At 30.8% G+C, this 18,645-nt stretch overlaps 3 protein-coding genes across 3 annotated transcripts in view; 1 reads left to right on the forward strand and 2 right to left on the reverse strand.

Moving 5' to 3' along the window:
• Positions 1-1,952, forward strand: part of LOC125878472 (probable polygalacturonase) — a 4,091-nt gene extending 2,139 nt beyond the window's left edge. The window contains exons 3-6 of the mRNA XM_049559732.1: positions 386-506; positions 621-795; positions 893-963; positions 1,089-1,952. Coding sequence (XP_049415689.1) covers positions 386-506; positions 621-795; positions 893-963; positions 1,089-1,801 — 1,080 coding nt within the window. The 3' untranslated portion in view covers positions 1,802-1,952. The remainder of the gene's footprint in view (positions 1-385; positions 507-620; positions 796-892; positions 964-1,088) is intronic.
• A 132-nt stretch (positions 1,953-2,084) lies between these two features.
• LOC125878473 (mitogen-activated protein kinase homolog MMK2-like) lies at positions 2,085-5,332 on the reverse strand. The gene is made up of 6 exons (XM_049559733.1): positions 4,966-5,332; positions 4,647-4,776; positions 4,413-4,550; positions 3,315-3,647; positions 2,577-2,760; positions 2,085-2,470 (listed from the first exon to the last, which is right to left on the reverse strand). Exons 1-6 carry the CDS (start codon positions 5,136-5,138, stop codon positions 2,289-2,291), a joined length of 1,140 nt encoding a protein of 379 aa, XP_049415690.1. The 5' UTR covers positions 5,139-5,332; the 3' UTR covers positions 2,085-2,288.
• Positions 5,333-8,851: 3,519 nt separating this feature from the next.
• Positions 8,852-13,613, reverse strand: LOC125841860 (MYB-like transcription factor EOBI). The gene is made up of 3 exons (XM_049521043.1): positions 13,408-13,613; positions 11,173-11,302; positions 8,852-9,895 (listed from the first exon to the last, which is right to left on the reverse strand). The coding sequence occupies exons 1-3, from the start codon at positions 13,538-13,540 to the stop codon at positions 9,172-9,174; spliced, it is 987 nt and encodes a 328-aa protein (XP_049377000.1). The 5' UTR covers positions 13,541-13,613; the 3' UTR covers positions 8,852-9,171.
• Between the last annotated feature and the right edge of the window lie 5,032 nt (positions 13,614-18,645).

Raw genomic sequence — 18,645 nt, forward strand, 5'->3', positions numbered from 1 at the left:
CTTTTAGAGTAATGTTGGTAGCATCTGGGGAAGGTGCAAGAATCTTTAAAATTTACTCGATATCTCTTCGATGACAAAAGAATTTGCAATCGCTATCCTTCAGATGCATACAAGGTAAACCTCTCACTTCAGTATAATAACCCACAAATCTTGGTGCGACAAGCTAGCTCGACCGAGAAAGCATGCAGGGGTTTTCGAACCTAAGATCCCCATTTGGAAGACCCCTGCTTAACCAACTCTGCTACCCTTAAGTGTTAGTAGAAGATAATAAATATACAGGAAAATAATTGAGATATACATAAGTTGATCCAAACACCACGTGAAAATATGAACCAACTCGGCGACCCTTATCCTGCTCTATCACTGATTTCCTGTTGTTCTTTAGGATGAAAATGATTATCCGGTGATTGCACCGTTGCCGTCCTACGGCCGAGGAAGGGATACAGACGGCGGCAGATTCATTAGTCTTGTTTTTGGATCCAACCTTACTGATGTTGTCATCACAGGTACTCTTATGATGTCTCATTTTATATCACTGCTACATTTTAGTTAAAAAATCGTATGTCTGAATTCGCATCGAGAATTAGAATATTTGTTGCTGATACTCTAAATTCACTCAGGTGAAAATGGAACCATTGATGGGCAAGGGCAGCTATGGTGGGACAAATTCCACAATGGAGAACTAAAATTTACAAGGCCTTACCTGATAGAAATCATGTACTCTGATAATATTCAGATCTCCAGTCTAACTTTGATTAATTCTCCTTCATGGAATGTCCATCCTGTATATTGCAGGTAATCAAATTAATCTTGATTTCACAAAGTTCAATATTATTTACTTCTAATTCAATAGTTACTGAGGATAAAAGTTTAATTTCTTTGTGAAATGCAGCAACATTATCATCCAAGGCATCACTATCCTTGCACCAGTCAGATCTCCAAATACTGATGGCATTAACCCTGGTAATCTTCCTTTAGTGTTTAAGTACGATGATGTTATGAAATAAGCTTAAATGAAGAAGTCGAGATTCATATAGCCGACCTAATAGCATGAAGTTGATTTTTATTAAACTGAGTCTTACTTGCAGATTCTTGCATAAATACTAGAATAGAAGACTGTTACATTGTCTCCGGAGACGATTGTATTGCTGTTAAGAGTGGTTGGGACGAGTATGGAGTCGCCTTTGGGATGCCAACAAAGCAGCTAGCTATAAGGCGAATCACCTGCATTTCTCCAACCAGTGCAACAATTGCATTAGGCAGTGAGATGTCAGGAGGAATTCAAGATGTAAGAGCAGAGGACATTGTAGCAATCAATACAGAATCAGCGGTTCGAATCAAGACTGCAGTAGGAAGAGGCGGATACGTGAAGGATATATATGTTAGAGGCGTGACAATGAAAACAATGAAATACGTATTCTGGATGACGGGAGATTATGGTTCTCATCCAGACAACAACTATGATCCCAACGCGTTACCTGTGATTGAAAACATCAATTACCGTGATATGGTTGCTGAGAACGTGACCATTGCTGCCAAGCTTGCAGGAATTTCTGGTGATCCATTTACTGGAATCTGCATATCAAATGTCACGATAGAGATGGCGCCTAAAGCAAAGAAACTTTTCTGGAATTGTACAGATATTTCCGGGATCTCAAGTGGTGTGGTACCTCAGCCTTGTGATTTGTTGCCAGATCAAGGGACGGAGTACGCTTCACCCTGTAATTTTCCAACAGAGAGCTTACCAATTGATGATATGGAAATTCAGACGTGTTCCTGCAGGAAGAAAATATATAACTAATACATCAATGTAATAAGAATTTCTTCAGATGGAAGACGATATCATACCCACTTTAATTGTTCTGTTGCTTCACACCCCCGAACAGTCCATGAATATATACTGGCGATCCCTGTTCACTGTGGACGAGACATGCTAATATCTGTAACTGTTACATATATTGTGAATGCCATGAATTTATGCAGCTAATATTTCAAGAAAGTAAAGAAAAAAGATTGTTGGTAAATGCGTCTTGAACCGTAACAAAGCTACTTCAGTGTTTTACAAGCATTCCTAGTCCACAATGTGGTAAAACTGAATAGTCATTAAACAATTTAACATATGAAAATAAGCATGTTTTACATCTCATATCACTAGGAGGAATAGCTTAATCTCCTAAACCAAGATATTGGTTTAATTCAGCTCTCTCCTCCGGCGAAACATAACTTACACAATGTACTTAAGGAAGAAAAATATGTCCTACATATGATACAGAATCCAGGACAATTCATCATATATTTTGTTCAACAAAGTCCGGGTAAAACTTCACGGACTCCCTCCAAATCAGTTCCTTGATCTTTTCTTCAGTGATTGAGGGCTCGTCGAAATCAACACTGAATGGCCTGGGACAAATCGGCTCATCATTGAGGTCATGAAGAGATGACAAAAATGGGTGACAAAGAGCCTCATCAACTGCACATAGAGCAAGAAAGCCGAACACACATGAGGTAAACATACGATGAACTATAAAGGAAAACATATCATACAGAGGTTGAGGTCAGATTTTTTGGTGCTTTACCTGTAATCCGACGGGTTGGGTCAAAGACAAGCATCTTTTCAAGCAAATCGACAGCCAAAGGAGACATGCTGGGAAATCTTGCAGAAAATTGTTGCTTAGGATATTGAGGAAGCTGTCGGACATATCTTCGGGCATTATCACTTCTCAGAAATTGAAGGCTGGCATCATCAGGTGAACCTAGTAGCTTCACGACAGAAGAAACACAGTTGAAGCTGGGAACGATAAGCTGATCAAACTGCTTCAGAAGCAGAAAATACAAGTCCTGTCTATACTGAAAGGCTGTTTTTAGTCAGACCTTTTCTTGAACCCGTTGTGAAAGTATAAAATGATTTACTTATTCAATGAACATTTGAAAGCAGTGTCTGCATGGAGTTACAGCATAGCAATGGCTATGACACTAAATATCACTTACTTACTCAATGAACATTTGAAAGCATTGTCTGCATGGAGTTACAGCATAGCACTGGCTATGACACTGGAAATCACTCTCAACTCCCAACTTCAGAGGGGAGCAATGATTCAATTTTAAAAGGAGGGGATAAGTGAAAGAAAAGAGGAGGTTTTTTCAGGTCTCAATTTTCTAATACTAACTTTTAACATTTCCACTTCAAGACATGCAGGTAGAATGTCAGCAGATCAACTTTTTAAAGCTTCCAAATGATTTTTTACAAACAGGTTCTAGCTAAAGAATGTTGGAAATGTATTGCAAACCAAAGAAAGAATTGACATGACTTTTACCTCAGTAATGAGTCTCAGCTGCTGCACATAATCTTTTCCAGGAAACAAAGGTTCTCTTGTCATTATTTCACCAAGAATACAACCAACAGACCAAACATCAATTGCTCCAGTGTATTCTGAACAGTTAAGGAGCAATTCAGGTGCTCGATACCAGCGAGTAACAACGTACTCAGTCATGAAATCTGTCTCAGAAGTTGTCCTTGCCAACCCAAAGTCTCCAATCTTGAGGTCGCAATTTGCATTTAGGAACAAATTGCTTGGCTTAAGATCACGATGTAAGACATTTGCTGAGTGTACATATTTCAGTCCACGTAATAGCTGATACATGAAGTACTGCAAAATTAAGTCAAATGTTATCCAACTATTAGAATCCAGATAAGGTAGCAACAGCGTGCCAGAATAAATCTAGGAAAGAAAAGCAGTATATTAGAATGTTTCCAGTGAAAGCTGGACCAACTTCTAGGATTTCCTCCATGTTATTAAGAGGAAAAAAAAAACAATAGTCTAGCTTGGCATGCAAGTCTGGCACCCCAGCAGGATTGATAACATAGTCAGGAGAACGGAAGAGATTGTTAGACTGACGACGAGTGAGAACCATGAGGTCTTAGGTTTCAAATCCCAACAGAGACAAACACTAGGTGATCTCTTCCCATTATTCCTAGCATTGGTGGATAGAGTTATCTGGTACCTGTTGTTGGTGGGAGGTGGCAGGTATACTGTGGAATTAGACGAGGTGCGCGCAAGCTAGCTCGGACACCACAATTATCAAATAAAAAAAATAGTACATAGCTGCTCACCCTTTACTTTGATAAATTTCCCTAAACAGAACAATAAACACATAATAACATAAGATTTTCTCTCCATGATTTCGCTGATCTCATCCAAATTGATTAACTAGGAAATGGTGTTACAACAGAAGCAAGACTAGCTCAAGTAATATATGTGGGAGTTTGTTTCTAAATCCTACAACACAACTTTCCGATAAATCAACCATAACTTCATGTCAACCATTTGTAGAATCAAAATAGAAAATAAAAGTAGACATTTTACACAAATCATAAATATCTAATAACAGAATTGTCGAGAAAGAACAGAAACCTGGCAGTGATCATTTGTCAAAGGCTGTTCAGATCGAATAATCTGATGAAGATCTGTATCCATTAATTCAGAAACTATGTACACATCATTAAAAGCTTCTTTCTTTGGTGGCCTGATCAGGTCTTTGATTGCGACAATCTGAATATTTAACAAAACATTGAAATTACCACCAATGAAGCAATCAATCAAATTCATTCACATACTCATCACCATATAGGAGCACAATACACTTACGTTTTCGTGGTCCAAGTGCCGAAGTAGCTTAATTTCTCTCAATGTCCTCTTCGCATCAATTCTGTTATCAAATGCATTTCCTATTTTCTTAATCGCAACTTCCTCACGCGTCTCAGAATTTACAGCAGCACTAACCAATAGCAGAACATAACAAGCAATTACTCCATCATATAAAGCCCCAAAAATTTACTAATATGAGCAAAATTAATCAGTAGGAAGCGATTTCTGCTCTTTTTTCACATAATTTACCATTCAATTCACATAAATAGCATATCGAAAACAACACTAATAGGTAAACAAAACTTCACCGGAAACCTACCATACAAGGCCGTAAGCGCCGCGTCCGATTGGACGAATTGGAGGAACGTATTTGCTGGAAACTTCAAATAAGCTGCCGTAAACATTGTAACGGACGTACTGACCACCGTGTATGAGAACTCCTCTAATATCACGACTGCCGGTACTTGAAGCTCCGCCGGTTTGATTAGCCATGACGACGGCGTCGCGGCAGTTAATTCTGGTGGTGCAAAGCAGCCGGTAGAGGAAGTCGCCGGGTTCTAGCGGCGTTTGACGGAGGCTCGTCGGCGATTTATGGTGGTTTAAATATATTTTTCTGAATTTATACCATTGGACACGGCATTGAGAATTTGATAAATGCGTGAAGTTAGTAGAGTGGACTAAACTTCAGTCTTCACTATACTGGGAAATGCGAAAATAACAATATTAGAGAAATTATTTTTAAAGGTGATGTCAAAAATTTCACGAATTTCATATCTTAACTATGTTAGGGAGAGTTAGTCGAATGTATATATACTGAATAGATAATAGACACATGCAAATCAATTCTAGATTACAAATTTCAAATGTCATCCTTTAAAATAAAAATAGTTAATGCTAAAATGTACATAAATCATAATAAAGGATTTAGTTGCGAGTATTCTCTTTTTTTTATTAAGAGTGATGTATTTATTACGATGAGGATGAGATAGAAAAAATTATCACATGATTTGGATATTCCATAGGATTCATTATAGTATATATATATAGATAGTGGGATAAATAATTTTCATATTAATGAATAGTCTAATAACCCTAACTAAACGTAAGATTACATTTTATCTCAAAGTTATTAGTATTTCTTATCCCTCCTGTCAAATGAGTCTTAAATCTTCACATCCCGGTCAATAGTCAAGATTTTCTATAAACTCCATTGGAAAAAAAAATGTTTTAAGTCCTCTATTAAATTTGTTCGAAGTCATCTGTTTTTTTTTTTGTTCTTCTTTCTTGATGAATATTAAAAAAGAAATATAGTACTAAAAAAATACCAAAACTTTCAACATCCAAAACCTAATACGCGTGGATATATAACATAGAAATTATAAAATTTTCTAATTTTTTTTATTAAATTAGATAAAGTAGTTGAAAATGAAATTGAATGAAGATTAATTCTTAGGTCAACTTGTTGGAAGTTCTATTCCAAAGACCAACTTGTACATATTTCCACCAACTGCTGAGTTTCTCTCAAGGAGTCAGTCTTGATGATTGTCTTCAAGTGTAGAACTAGAATCATCGTCCTTAATAAGAGGTTTTGAATTTAAATTTTAAATATCGAATCATAGTTTTTGAAAGTGTTTTATCTCATTAGGAGATTTCTTGACACAAGTTCGGATTTAATTGGATTTCAATACAAATATCAAATACGTAATGAGAAATGAAAAAAGCTTGTTATCTGTATTTTTATTTTTTTTTATTTTCCATTATGTGTTTTGTCATAGCATTGAGGCTAAACTAATCCGGATTCGGCCTCATTTGAAAAAAGCATTTCCTATCAATAGTTTTTTCATATTCAGGACTCATACCTCAGTCTTCTGATCAAGAAAGAAACAACTTTATCCACGGTAGTGATGCTTGCTACCTCTAGCTAATTGCAATATAGCCTATGGGTAATGTTTTTGTAAGCAACCAACAAATGAAAAGTGAACTAAAATGATAGAAGGAACTATCAGCAAAAGTTATGGTAGGGCAATAAGTTTCTTTGAGACTTGGTTAGAATTCAGAAGTCTCGAAGTTAAGTCTTGGAATAAAATTATATTTGGTAGAAAGCGATTTATTTTTAAAGTGAAATTTCTTTAACACAAATTCGGATATTTCTTTTATCTGCCTATGATAGTCTAAAGGTCTATAAATTGCAAGGGAAAAAAAAGATAATAAAACTATATTTTTAAAAATTATTTACTACTACTTTACTCCCAAAAAGAAACTATTTTTTTGGAATAATAAAGGGATAACTACAAAATGGCCCAAACTATTATTACTCAAGGCCCAAAAGAAAAAAAACATTAAAATGGACCAGCCTGAGAGTTGGTCCAAATCAAACTGGACCTATTTTATTCATATAGGATGCGTTGTATTTTGGGAAAATTAGCAAACTAGTCACAATCCCTAACATAATTAGTAAAAACATCTACACTTTAAAATAATTATTAAAAATGTCAAAATGTCAATATTTTAGAAAATGATTTGTATTCTAATATAACTATCTTCCTTTCCTTTTATTTCTCAAAACAGTCCTACATTGGATCAATTTCTACACCACTTACCAGTAAAAAAGAAAAAGAAATACTTTTATTATCCATTACCCTTCTTTCTAGGTTTTAACTCAAGTGAATATTCTCTCTCTCTTCAGCGTTTTCCCAATTTTTCTTTCATTCATTGTTCAAGAAAAATTAACTCTTCCCTTTTCTCCTAATTTGTTCAAGAAATCTATCAATTAATTCAAGAAATCTCTCAATTGATAGAGGTAATTTCGAAGTCACCAAATATTTTGTGAGTTTTCTTCTGATTTTGTTTTCATATTCACCAAATATTTTTGTATTTCGAATTTTATGTATTTCTACTTTTCTGTCCTCTTTTTGATTTTTTTGTGAGTTTGTTTACATATTTGAGATTCAGTAGATTGTAGTAATCTACATTAGCATTCATACAACATATATTGTTTGATTTTTTATAAATTCATATTTAATAATTTCAAAATTTTCTTATAGGATTACTAATGGACAAGTAAATACGAATTCGAATTTGGATTTGGTGAAAACAAAATCGAAAAAAAACGAACATAGCAGAAGAAGAAGAAAGAGAGAGTCAATGTTGCAAAACTGTATTTACAACAGAATTGTATTTATATTATTTTTTGTTTGTTAATTATTTTTTTTTACTCAACATTTGTAAGAAATACATTTTTTTGGTCATGAAATACAATATTTTTTGAAATACAACTTTTGATTGTTACTAAGATTGTAAATTTGTATGTTTTGATGATTAGAATACAAATTTGTTGAAATTTTAAGAAAGAATATATGTTTTTGAAAAATAAACAAAATCAATGTTGTATCCTTTCTAAATGAACACAGATTACATAAGTATGTATGGATACAAATATTTTATTTTTATTTTTATTTGTGGATACAAATATCATTCTAAATAACTACAAATTCATTTGGTATACCTATTAGAATGAATACAAACTAATAAAGAAATACAAATGCCATTATACAAATTCAAACATAAAAATCATAATGAATACAAATACACATATCATCATATTGGAATGAATACAATCAATTAGTTTTGAAATTGTAACTGATGAGAATTTTAAGTGATATGTTCCTTTTTAAAAAAAATTCTCCCATGATTTTCTCCTTTCTGTTATTAAATAATTGTATTCTTTTAACTCAAACAAATAAAAAAAATACATAAATCAGAAGAATAACAATCTAAAATATTGACATTTTTAATAAATATTGAAAATGTTGATAAGAGATCCCATTAAATGCTAAAATATTGACATTTTGAAAAATTTCCCTATTTTTACTTATGTTTTCGAGATAATTTCATAAACCTCCTCATATTATATAGGTTAGGATTTTTTTTTATTAGCAATATCAATGTTAAAAGAAGTGAATAAGATAGAATAAATCACTATAATAACAAGCGGTATCATTTTCAATATTTATACATAAAATATACTTTCATTTTGCTTTTATCTAAATATACATATTTATATAAGAAAATTCGATGACGCTGTACTGTCCTGTGAAATTGCTTGAGTGACTTATATTTTTTCTTGGTTTAAATTATATTTTTTCACTATCAAGTCATATAAAAGATTTACATGTAAGCCTCCTTAAAATATAAAATTATGATGTTGACACTAAATCAAATTGTCTATTACAATAGATAAAATGTAAAAAAAAATTACACTAATATCCGACTGTAAATATATATGACTTAAACTCGACTACTAATAGGTGAATTAAAGAATAAGTGAAACATTTCTCATAGATAAAAAAAACTCAATGTTATTTCCCTCTCTTTTAGTTTTGAAAATATGTCCAAAGAAACACTTTTAATTAATTAACATGCTTTCATTTCACTCTCTAATCTATTTCACAACTCAATTAATAAAAAAAAAACTCCCGAAATAATTCAAAATAAAAAAAATAAAAAAATTCAATCTTCAATCATCTCATAAAGTAGAAGGAAAAGAAGGTAAAATTTGTCCCATATTGTTTGATGTAGTTGGATCTATAATCTCATGATCACCACCAATTGATCCATTTTCTTGATCCCAAAATAGATAACTTGGACAACATTGTTGAGTGTCCACTTGACTATTCCATTCATTATTATTTTCTTGTCCTTCCAACATTATATTATTGTTATTATTACTACTAGGTATTTCCATTGGTGGTACCATACTCTCTATCAATGGGGGCAAATAATTTGAATCCATCCCTATTGCGTATGAAGACGTCTGTACTTGTTGTTGATCAACTTGCCAGCAGAACTCTGAGTTCAATATCGATGTTTCTTGAAATAACGAGGTGTTATTAGTAGCATTTCGATTTGTGGCATCATTAATAATAACATTTGTCATTGAGTCAAGTGAACCACCATCAAAAAAGAACAATTGGTTTGGTGAATTGAATAGGGTAGAATCTTGGAGGAGTATTTGAGATTTTGTTCCAATGTCTTGTGTGAAGAATATATCTTGTTGGCTTGTAATTGTGTTATAATTTGTCAATGGAGATCTCTGATGTTGCTGGTGATGGTGATGATGATCAGTACTAGAAGTTGTGTTTGTTGATGACTTTGAAGGTTTTTTTAGCTTCTTTTTTATCCAGGAATTCCAATAATTTTTTATCTCGTTATCTGTTCTTCCAGGCAAATGACTTGCTATATGTGCCCACCTACAATGTTGTTTTACATAGGAAATGTTAGAAAATGAGTAAAACATGACAAAATCTTCATTTTCTAGAGGTTTGGTAAAGATAACTATAAGAAGGTAAAAATTACCTTTTTCTCTATCAAATCATAGTACTTTAATTTATGATGAATAAGTTAAAATTAAAATTTGGAATATGTATTAACTAACTATAGTTTAGCAATAAGAGTGCATGTGACGACATGTGTTATGTATTCTATCAGGTCACGGGTGAAGTAAGTTTTTATCACCACATGCTATAAGTCCATAGAAAATGCAATTAGCGTCCTTTACGTGCTACAATATTTTATAATGCATCGATATAATAAAATTATTTACACGCTAAAGTATATAAGGTTATAAATCCATTTTCAATATCAAAGTAAGTCATTACTCTCTTCGTTTCATTTTATATGATCCGTACACCAATATGTTTTTTTTTAATAGCATGTAACTTGTTGTGAACTCTAGTAATATTATATATTGAACTAAGAATAAAATACAGAATAAAAGAAAGAGAAACTATTTGATTAATTGAGTATTATTATCAACTGAAAAGTACATATGATGTTGCCTTTTTAATTTAATAATTTAATGTCCTTTTCTAGAAACTGCTTTGACAATGAAATAAATTTTCAGTGCGTTTTTTGTGTGTATCATATGCACATAATTTTAAAAGCAGACCAATATATTATTAGAATCTTGCTTTCAAAGTGAAACATAATTTAGAAATAGGAAGGAGGAATAAGTGAATTATAAATACTTAAGTTTCACTACGTACTTCACACCACTAGTACTTGCAATAACAACAATAAATTCACTGAAATTTCACAAACTGAGGTCTCGAGAAATAGGTGTACGTAGGCTTTATCACTATCCTTCTGAGGTAGAGAGACTATTTCTGAAAAACCCTCAATTCAAGCAAATCAAAACGCTAATTAAAAAAAAACACATGCATGACAGCTAATAGGAAAGCAATGCAAAAAAAAATATAGACAAGAAGCTGTAATAACAAGATATGATCACCTAAATACAATGATTGATATTAGATACCAAAAGTCAAAAACTACGTGAATATACTAATACTACAATCGGCACAGAGCTCTATACGTTAACCTATCCAAACACAATGTACATTATATGTGAAGCTAAAAGAAAGTTTAACTAGCTATATAGAATACTAAAATTTGAAAGAAAAATAAAAGATTTAAAATGAAATGAAAATAAGACATTTTTATTAGTAAGAAATTGAAATTAATTAACCTGTTGCCTACAGCTCCATGGAGACTTATAATCAATTTTTCTTCTTCTGGGGTAAATCTTCCTCTTCTAATATCAGGCCTCAAATAATTGATCCATCTCAAACGACAACTTTTTCCACATCTTTGAAGCCCTATAGGACCCAAAACAACCCATTAGTCGATTAATTAATTATGTCTCAATCTCAAATTAAAAGGGTCGATATCAATATGTAAACATAACAACAATAACAATGTATGTAAGGATGACTTATAAGAGGTCAATGAAGTGGAATGAGAATTATGAAGTTTCGGATTATGAAATTTGAAGTCAACCAATTTTTAGTATGCTTTTAAATATTTTAAGTTGTTAATTATTATCATATATAATATGTTTTACGCAATTTTCATATGATATATGTTATTTTTTTTGTCCCAATTTAAGTGACATAGATGAATTTGAGAGTCAACCAATTTTAAAATACTTTTGTCCCAATATTGTGATTTATAATACTTTTTTTAATGTATCTTTCATATAAAATACATATCACTTCATTCGTCCTGATTTATGTGATACAAATAAAATTTCAAAAGCTAGCCAGCTTTTTAATAAGTTCTTTTTTATATATAACTTGTTAATTATTGTGATTTATAGTATATTTTTATGTATTTTACATAATATATATTTTTTCTTTTATCCCAATTTATGTGGTATAGATGGAATTTTGAGAGTTAACAATTTTTTATATATATGTTTTCAAATAGTTTAAGCCATTAATTATTATGACTTATAATACTTAATCTCAATTTATGTGGTATAGATGGATTTTGAGAGTTAACATTTTTTTTATATATATGTTTTCAAAATTAAGTATCATGACTTATAATACTTTTATCCCAATTTATGTGGTATAGATGAAATCTTGAGAGTTAACAATTTTTTATATATGTTTTCAAATATTTTAAACTATTAATTAATTATGACTTATAATACTTTTCTCATAATTTTCTATTTATTTATAAAGTAATAAAACGTAAAAATTTAAAGAAAAAAACATAATGAAACATGGTAGCCTAATCTAGAACCAGACTATTAAGCAAAGAAGTAGAACACATCTTTAATTATTGTTAATGAAATAATTTTAAATTTTTATAAAATAAATTATGTGTATAATAAATTATCCCATTATGTGTAAAATGAATACACACAAATATTATTAACATTGAAAATTTTAAGTAGGTATTGATACATGTTTGTATGACACTAAAATAAATTGGTGCGGGTCTCCTAAAACTCTCATTATAATAGAAATGATCTTTAACGATAATTAATTAACAAAAATAACCTATTTTTAGTCAAATATGTATTTTTAGTGGCAATTAATATTCTTTATAAATGTCATTACAGTCTATAGTGACATTAAATTTAATAACAATTAACTAATGCCGATAAAAACTTTAAAAATTTTAATAGGCGCTTCATAAGAATAATTTAGATAACTAATGGAAAGTGCATTCCTAAATGTAACGCAAGTATTAATAGAGAATGATTAAATGGAAGAAATTGTTAAGAAGAGCTATAGGCCCCACACTAGGCACAAAGTTGGATGGATTTACAAAAATGTATGAGAACAAATCATGAAATAAACTGAAAAGTCATGGGCAAAAGATGTTCTAGAAATATCATGCTGCACAAAGTGGAAATAAAATATTTAATAATGGTCTTTTTGTCCAAATGATATGCACGTTCAACTTTAATAGCATCAAGTACAATCACCATCTCTATGAAATACCACCTAAATAACCAAACTACCCTCAAACTTAACTGTAATTCTCCTTAGCAGACATGTCGACGGTGTTCTGACTGCTATACCTAACTGTCACTTCTATAATATAAAATAATAATGTGATTTTTTTTTCCCCAATGTTAATGAATATCAATAACACAAGTTTAATTATGTCTTATGAATATTGTACATTATATAGTAACAAGTTCAGAATTTAGAGTCAATGAATTCTGCTCTTTATATACGTGCCCTACTAATATTCTTTCATGCGCAACAAAGATAGAAGGGTGGATATATATGGTTCTTCTTAGCTTCATTCGTTGAAAATCGTCACACACTACCTATACAAAATCAAAATTTTCATTTTTATGTATATATAACAGAACATAAACGTCTTAAGTGAAATTATGTCTCCGCTACTGAACTGATATTATTGAATGTGTAAAAGAAGAGTATAGAGTTAAAAGAGTGACCAGCTTTTTCAGGAACTTCACTCCAACATCCATAGCCATGAGAAGTAATATATCTGATGAGCTTTTCATCTTCTTCTGGTGACCAAAGACCTCTCTTTACCTTTTGTTGATTACAACATGAATGATGCCCCATGTATGATCCCTTCTTGTTCTTTCTTTGTATGATTATAATAATTAATTAGTAAAAAGAAACAAAGGCAAAGTGATTAATTAGTGTGGGTTGGAATTTCATTTGCTATAAATACTCCAACGGAAATGATGATCTTTCAAAGAGTGCCGACATTACTTACTATTCACTTTGGCCCCATCTTGTAGAGTACTAGTTTCCATCTAACCCTAAAATGACGTTCCATCAACTTTCTATTCCTTTCGTGCCCGCATTGAAGATTCGATTATATAGCATTCTGAACAAGATTTTCTTCATACACAAAATTCGAATTGAGACATCTGATTAAGAATGAAATAGTCGTCTCATACCACTGCACCAGAACTCAGGTTGATATATCAACTTTCTATTCTTTTTTGTTTTTCACTTAGTGTCTAATGTCCACAATATAGCTCCGATTAAATACATATTATGAGGATGACCCTTCCTACAAGATTTTTTTCATAGCCATAACTCGAACCGATACATGTGATTAAGAATGGATCAGTAGTCCACATACCACTACACCAGAACCAACGGTTGATAGATATCAACTTTCTATTCTATGTCTATGTCATTGTGTATCAAAAAGTCAGTGAATTAATTATTATATCTTGTTAATTCTACGTAGACAAATTGTGTATTTTGTAACAAACTCCAATAGTAAATATTATTAATTCAACCATGCCGTCTTGTTCGGTCGAGTACCCTTTACCTATCTTTTTTGTCTTTTTTTTTTTTTCTAGCACAAGTCACGTACGTAAGTTGTGAGATCACTCTAGGGGTGTGGGTGGGTGGGGGGTAATGAAAATTTTGCACAATTTAGTAGTCTACATCACTTGTACTTTTAAGTTAGAGTGTAAGTAATATTCAAATTGATAATGACGATGTAGAGAATTTTTATACTATCAAGTTATTCTTACCTTTTGTAGCGTATAATCTGTTTTATTTTTAAGATTATGAATTACGCTTTTTATGGAATGTTATACTTATAGATATCATATGGGAAGGAAAAAAATGGTGGGAGAGAATTTAAGTTCAACTCGAAAAGAATTATGTTGGGAGCTCTCAGCTCCATCTTCAGAAGTAGATTCTACAATATAATGCACACTTTAAATCTCACGTTTACTATGCTATCAAATAATGGGTGAGAAATTAAACAATAATAATTAATAATTCTTCATAGAAAGTTCAAAATCATTATAATTCTAGTTTGGGGATTGCGATAATTGTACATTTTCTTGTACTTGCGTGATAACTGATAATTTAGAGAATAAAAGGAAATAATAACTTTAGATATTTGGGGTTTTAGCCATAACCTTTGTATGATTATAAAAAAAAATTACCAATAAGGTGAAAGTAAAATAAAAATAAAATAAAATATATTTTATATGCAAAATGGTGTCGTTTTTCAAAATAAGACTCTCGAGATTTAAAAAAAAAAGACTCTCAAGATAGATAAGGTCTATGTACCCTCTACGTCTCAATCGATTGCCTTTTGCTTCAACAAAAAAAAAGTGATCATAGATAGTGAGCTTTCTTTTTTTTTTTTCTTCTTTTCTTTCTTTTAAAGTTTTACAACATAGAATGAATTAAAACTTTTCAAAGTATACATTATCACATTTCTAGTTTTGAGTGTATAAGAGGACGTAATTTTAATTCAAACATGATTATATTATTGAGAATCTTGTAAATCAAATCAAAACACAATTAAATCATCACTTTGCTTGCTTTACAAACTATGATTTTGGAAGAAAAAAATAATTTAGCATGATTGACCTCATTTGATTTTATTTGTTTCAAATTTACTAGTACGTTAATTTCTTGATTAGACTCTTAACACTGTTCTTCTTTTTTATTAATTTATTTATCATACGTTCATTTTCTGTTAATCAATTATGTCGGACTATTATTTAATTTAGCCGCCATCACACATGTTTTTAAATACGAAAATGGTTTAGCAATAATTCTCCTTTGTACTGTGTATAAGTTGTGATGAGATGATTAAGATCTCTCTATCCATAGTTAGAGCTCTCAAGTCTGAGCCCTTAAGAATGGGATAAAAAATTACTGAAATACACGTCTTATGTTTCCCTTATTTTTTAATATTCCCTTCTATTTCTAAAAACCTCTAAAATCCCTTATTTCTCTCCTAATTCTAAATTATTTTTATAATGTATCCGAGCTACATATTATGTATTCGGTTTATTTTTTAATGTATCCGAGCTACATATTATGTATCCGATTTGTTTTACTTTTTCAGGGATTAATGTAATTACAAACTAAATAGGGATAGATTGTAATTTCATATTAAAACTATGCTATTCCTAAAATTTATGCAAAAAAAAATTCTAAAAATGGACCCTTATGTCAGGGTGTCCAATTTGTTAGGGTTTTGTCCTGATTTTCTTACCATAATTTAAGATTTATTTTTCCTTAAAGAAAAGACAAAACATTACCATAAATGTTTTTACTTTTCTTGAAAGGAAAATATAATATTCTTTCATATTTGGTTTATTCTCTCCTTTTAGGACTTTTTTTCTACTAAGAAAAGGTTTTAGGACTCTATAAATATAGGTTTGTTTCTTCTAACACAAAAACAATAACATCCACAATATAGTCGTTTAAGAGTCTTGTTTATGGGGAGATTTATTCTCTCTAAAGTTTCAATGTTTTTCTTTATATTAGTTTTGATATAATCATATTTTGATTTTTAGTATAAGTTTTTGTTATCTGATTTATCAACTATATGATTTGCAAATTGTAAGATTCCGCATGACGCCATAATCACCCCTTCAGAACCCAACACAATTCGTCGGAAAGTTATACCGTATATATAAGTAAAATGATAAACAAAGTGGTCAAATAATATATTTTGGACACCCTTGACACAACAATATAATGTAGCCTATTAGTGGTTTCAGGTCAAGAGCAAAGACACACAAACTTAAAGTGTTCGTGTGTTTGAATCTCATTAATAATAGCTTCTTTTTTTTCACTTTTTAAGAAGAGCAGACTCACTTTAGCTCTGGGACTACCCTTCGTGAAATTTCTGGCTCCGTCATTACTGTTATATACGAATCTAAATTTAATTGAGCTTTGATGCAAATATCGGAAACGTTGAAATAACTTAAACTCTATATGTGAAGCCTAAACATCTCTAGAACAATTCAAGATTCTTTTATATCAGTATGAGTCAATAGTGAATTTTTTTTTATTATTATTGAATATCAATCTATTTTAACAATATTATAACAAGGTAAAATACTTTATATCAAAAAATTCTTCATTCTCAATGTTCGAACCAGTCTCGACTAGCTACTATTCATGGCTAGGCAGAATGTATGTTATGATTATTTTAGTGTTCAATTGTAAGGTGAGTTAACTTGGCAACTTTCATTATAAAAATAAAACAAAAGTTTGTGCTTTTCTTTGAAAAAATAAAATAATATATGTGATGGGAATTTGCCAACTTAATAATTAAAACTGGATAACTTTAGTTGCATCCTTGGGTTTCAATCAAGAAAAGGGAAAGCAACTTTAATTTGTCTATTATTTCGGCTTTCCAATTTTTACATTTTATTAACCTATTTTGTACCTACTACTCTTGGAATTGAAAACAATTATTTGTATACGAAACTCATCGTTCGATTAATTTAGATTTATGTATCATATAGAGCTAATTATTAAGAGAGAAGCATTTTTTATCTGCATTTTTTCAATCTCAAAAGTTGTCAGACGTAAGACCTTTTATTATTAAGGGTTGAGAAATCATATTCATCCCATCATATATCATATAACAATAGAATTTTGAATTGTTACAGACGTAACTTGCAAGAACAATTTTCATCTTGAATTTTTAACCCCGGCCATTTAACAATCTTATCTTTTTTAAATGACTCTTGTTGCCTGTCGGACATAAGTTATGGATATAAATTAGTTTTGGTTATAAGTAGAAGTTCATTACATTTTACTATAGTAAATCTGCTCAATTATCCACAAAATTTGCCTCATAAACAAAAATTGCTTGGGTTAACGTAATTGTTCACAAGTCAATAGAATAAGCAATACATTAACTTATTATATATACGTAACCTCTTGAAATATTCGCAACATCTGTATTATAGACAAAATTAACTTATTTTCAGATTACCGATAGAATTTACGTTTGATGAATGATATTTAAGAATTACTCTTTTTTAAAAATAATTATTAACCAAGGCTAAAAATTCAAGATCACGCTTATTGTGTCCTTTTACTGCCATTTCTTGATTGTATACATTGTACTAAATTTAGACAAGATTCTTTCAAATCAATTTCTATCTTGTTTTAGTGTAACCAAAAGAATAAACACTATAAGATCCTTAGTAGACCATCACAAACTACACAATTAATCAAAAGTTCCCCTCATTAATTAATCACTTTACAGCTTCACGAATGTCATTAAACAATAATTTTTAATTAGTAATGTAATTATTAAGGATCTTAAACTTTCTTAATCTTTGATAGTTAAACTGACGGCAATCAAGGATTCAATTAGAATGTATTTTAATAATTTACTATTTCATATACATGGATTGACATGTTTTGCATGTTGAAATACACAAAGAATTATATTATTTAATTAATTTTAAATTAAATAATATTAAGGCAAGCATAATGATGATTATGAAAAGGAGAGGATCTGTTGGCGTGATGCAAATCATTCACCATATTTGATGTGAAATATATTTGCTTAATAGGAAGCTGAATTTGAAAGTAATATGCAAATCATTTGAAAAAAGACACTTATTAGAAGAAATTAAATAAATGGGAGAATGATTATTCTTAGCTTTAAGGGGGGGCAAGGAGTTTAGGGGGGGTGGGGTGGAGGGGGGGCATGGGTTCTACCAAGTGATTAAGAAAGTAATTAGTGAGAAAAGACATATTTGGATTTATAACCTATGGTTGGTTTAAGTCAAGGTCTAATAGTGTAAAAATGGTTTACACAAGTCATTTATATATTTTAACCTATTGTAACTATAGGAACGTTTTTACATATAGTTAGTTATCTTTAAGCAATCTGACAGCGTAAAAATTCTTTTACATTGTTT

This window comes from Solanum stenotomum, chromosome 10 (assembly GCF_019186545.1).
Source record: "Solanum stenotomum isolate F172 chromosome 10, ASM1918654v1, whole genome shotgun sequence".
Classification (NCBI taxonomy): Eukaryota; Viridiplantae; Streptophyta; class Magnoliopsida; order Solanales; family Solanaceae; genus Solanum; species Solanum stenotomum.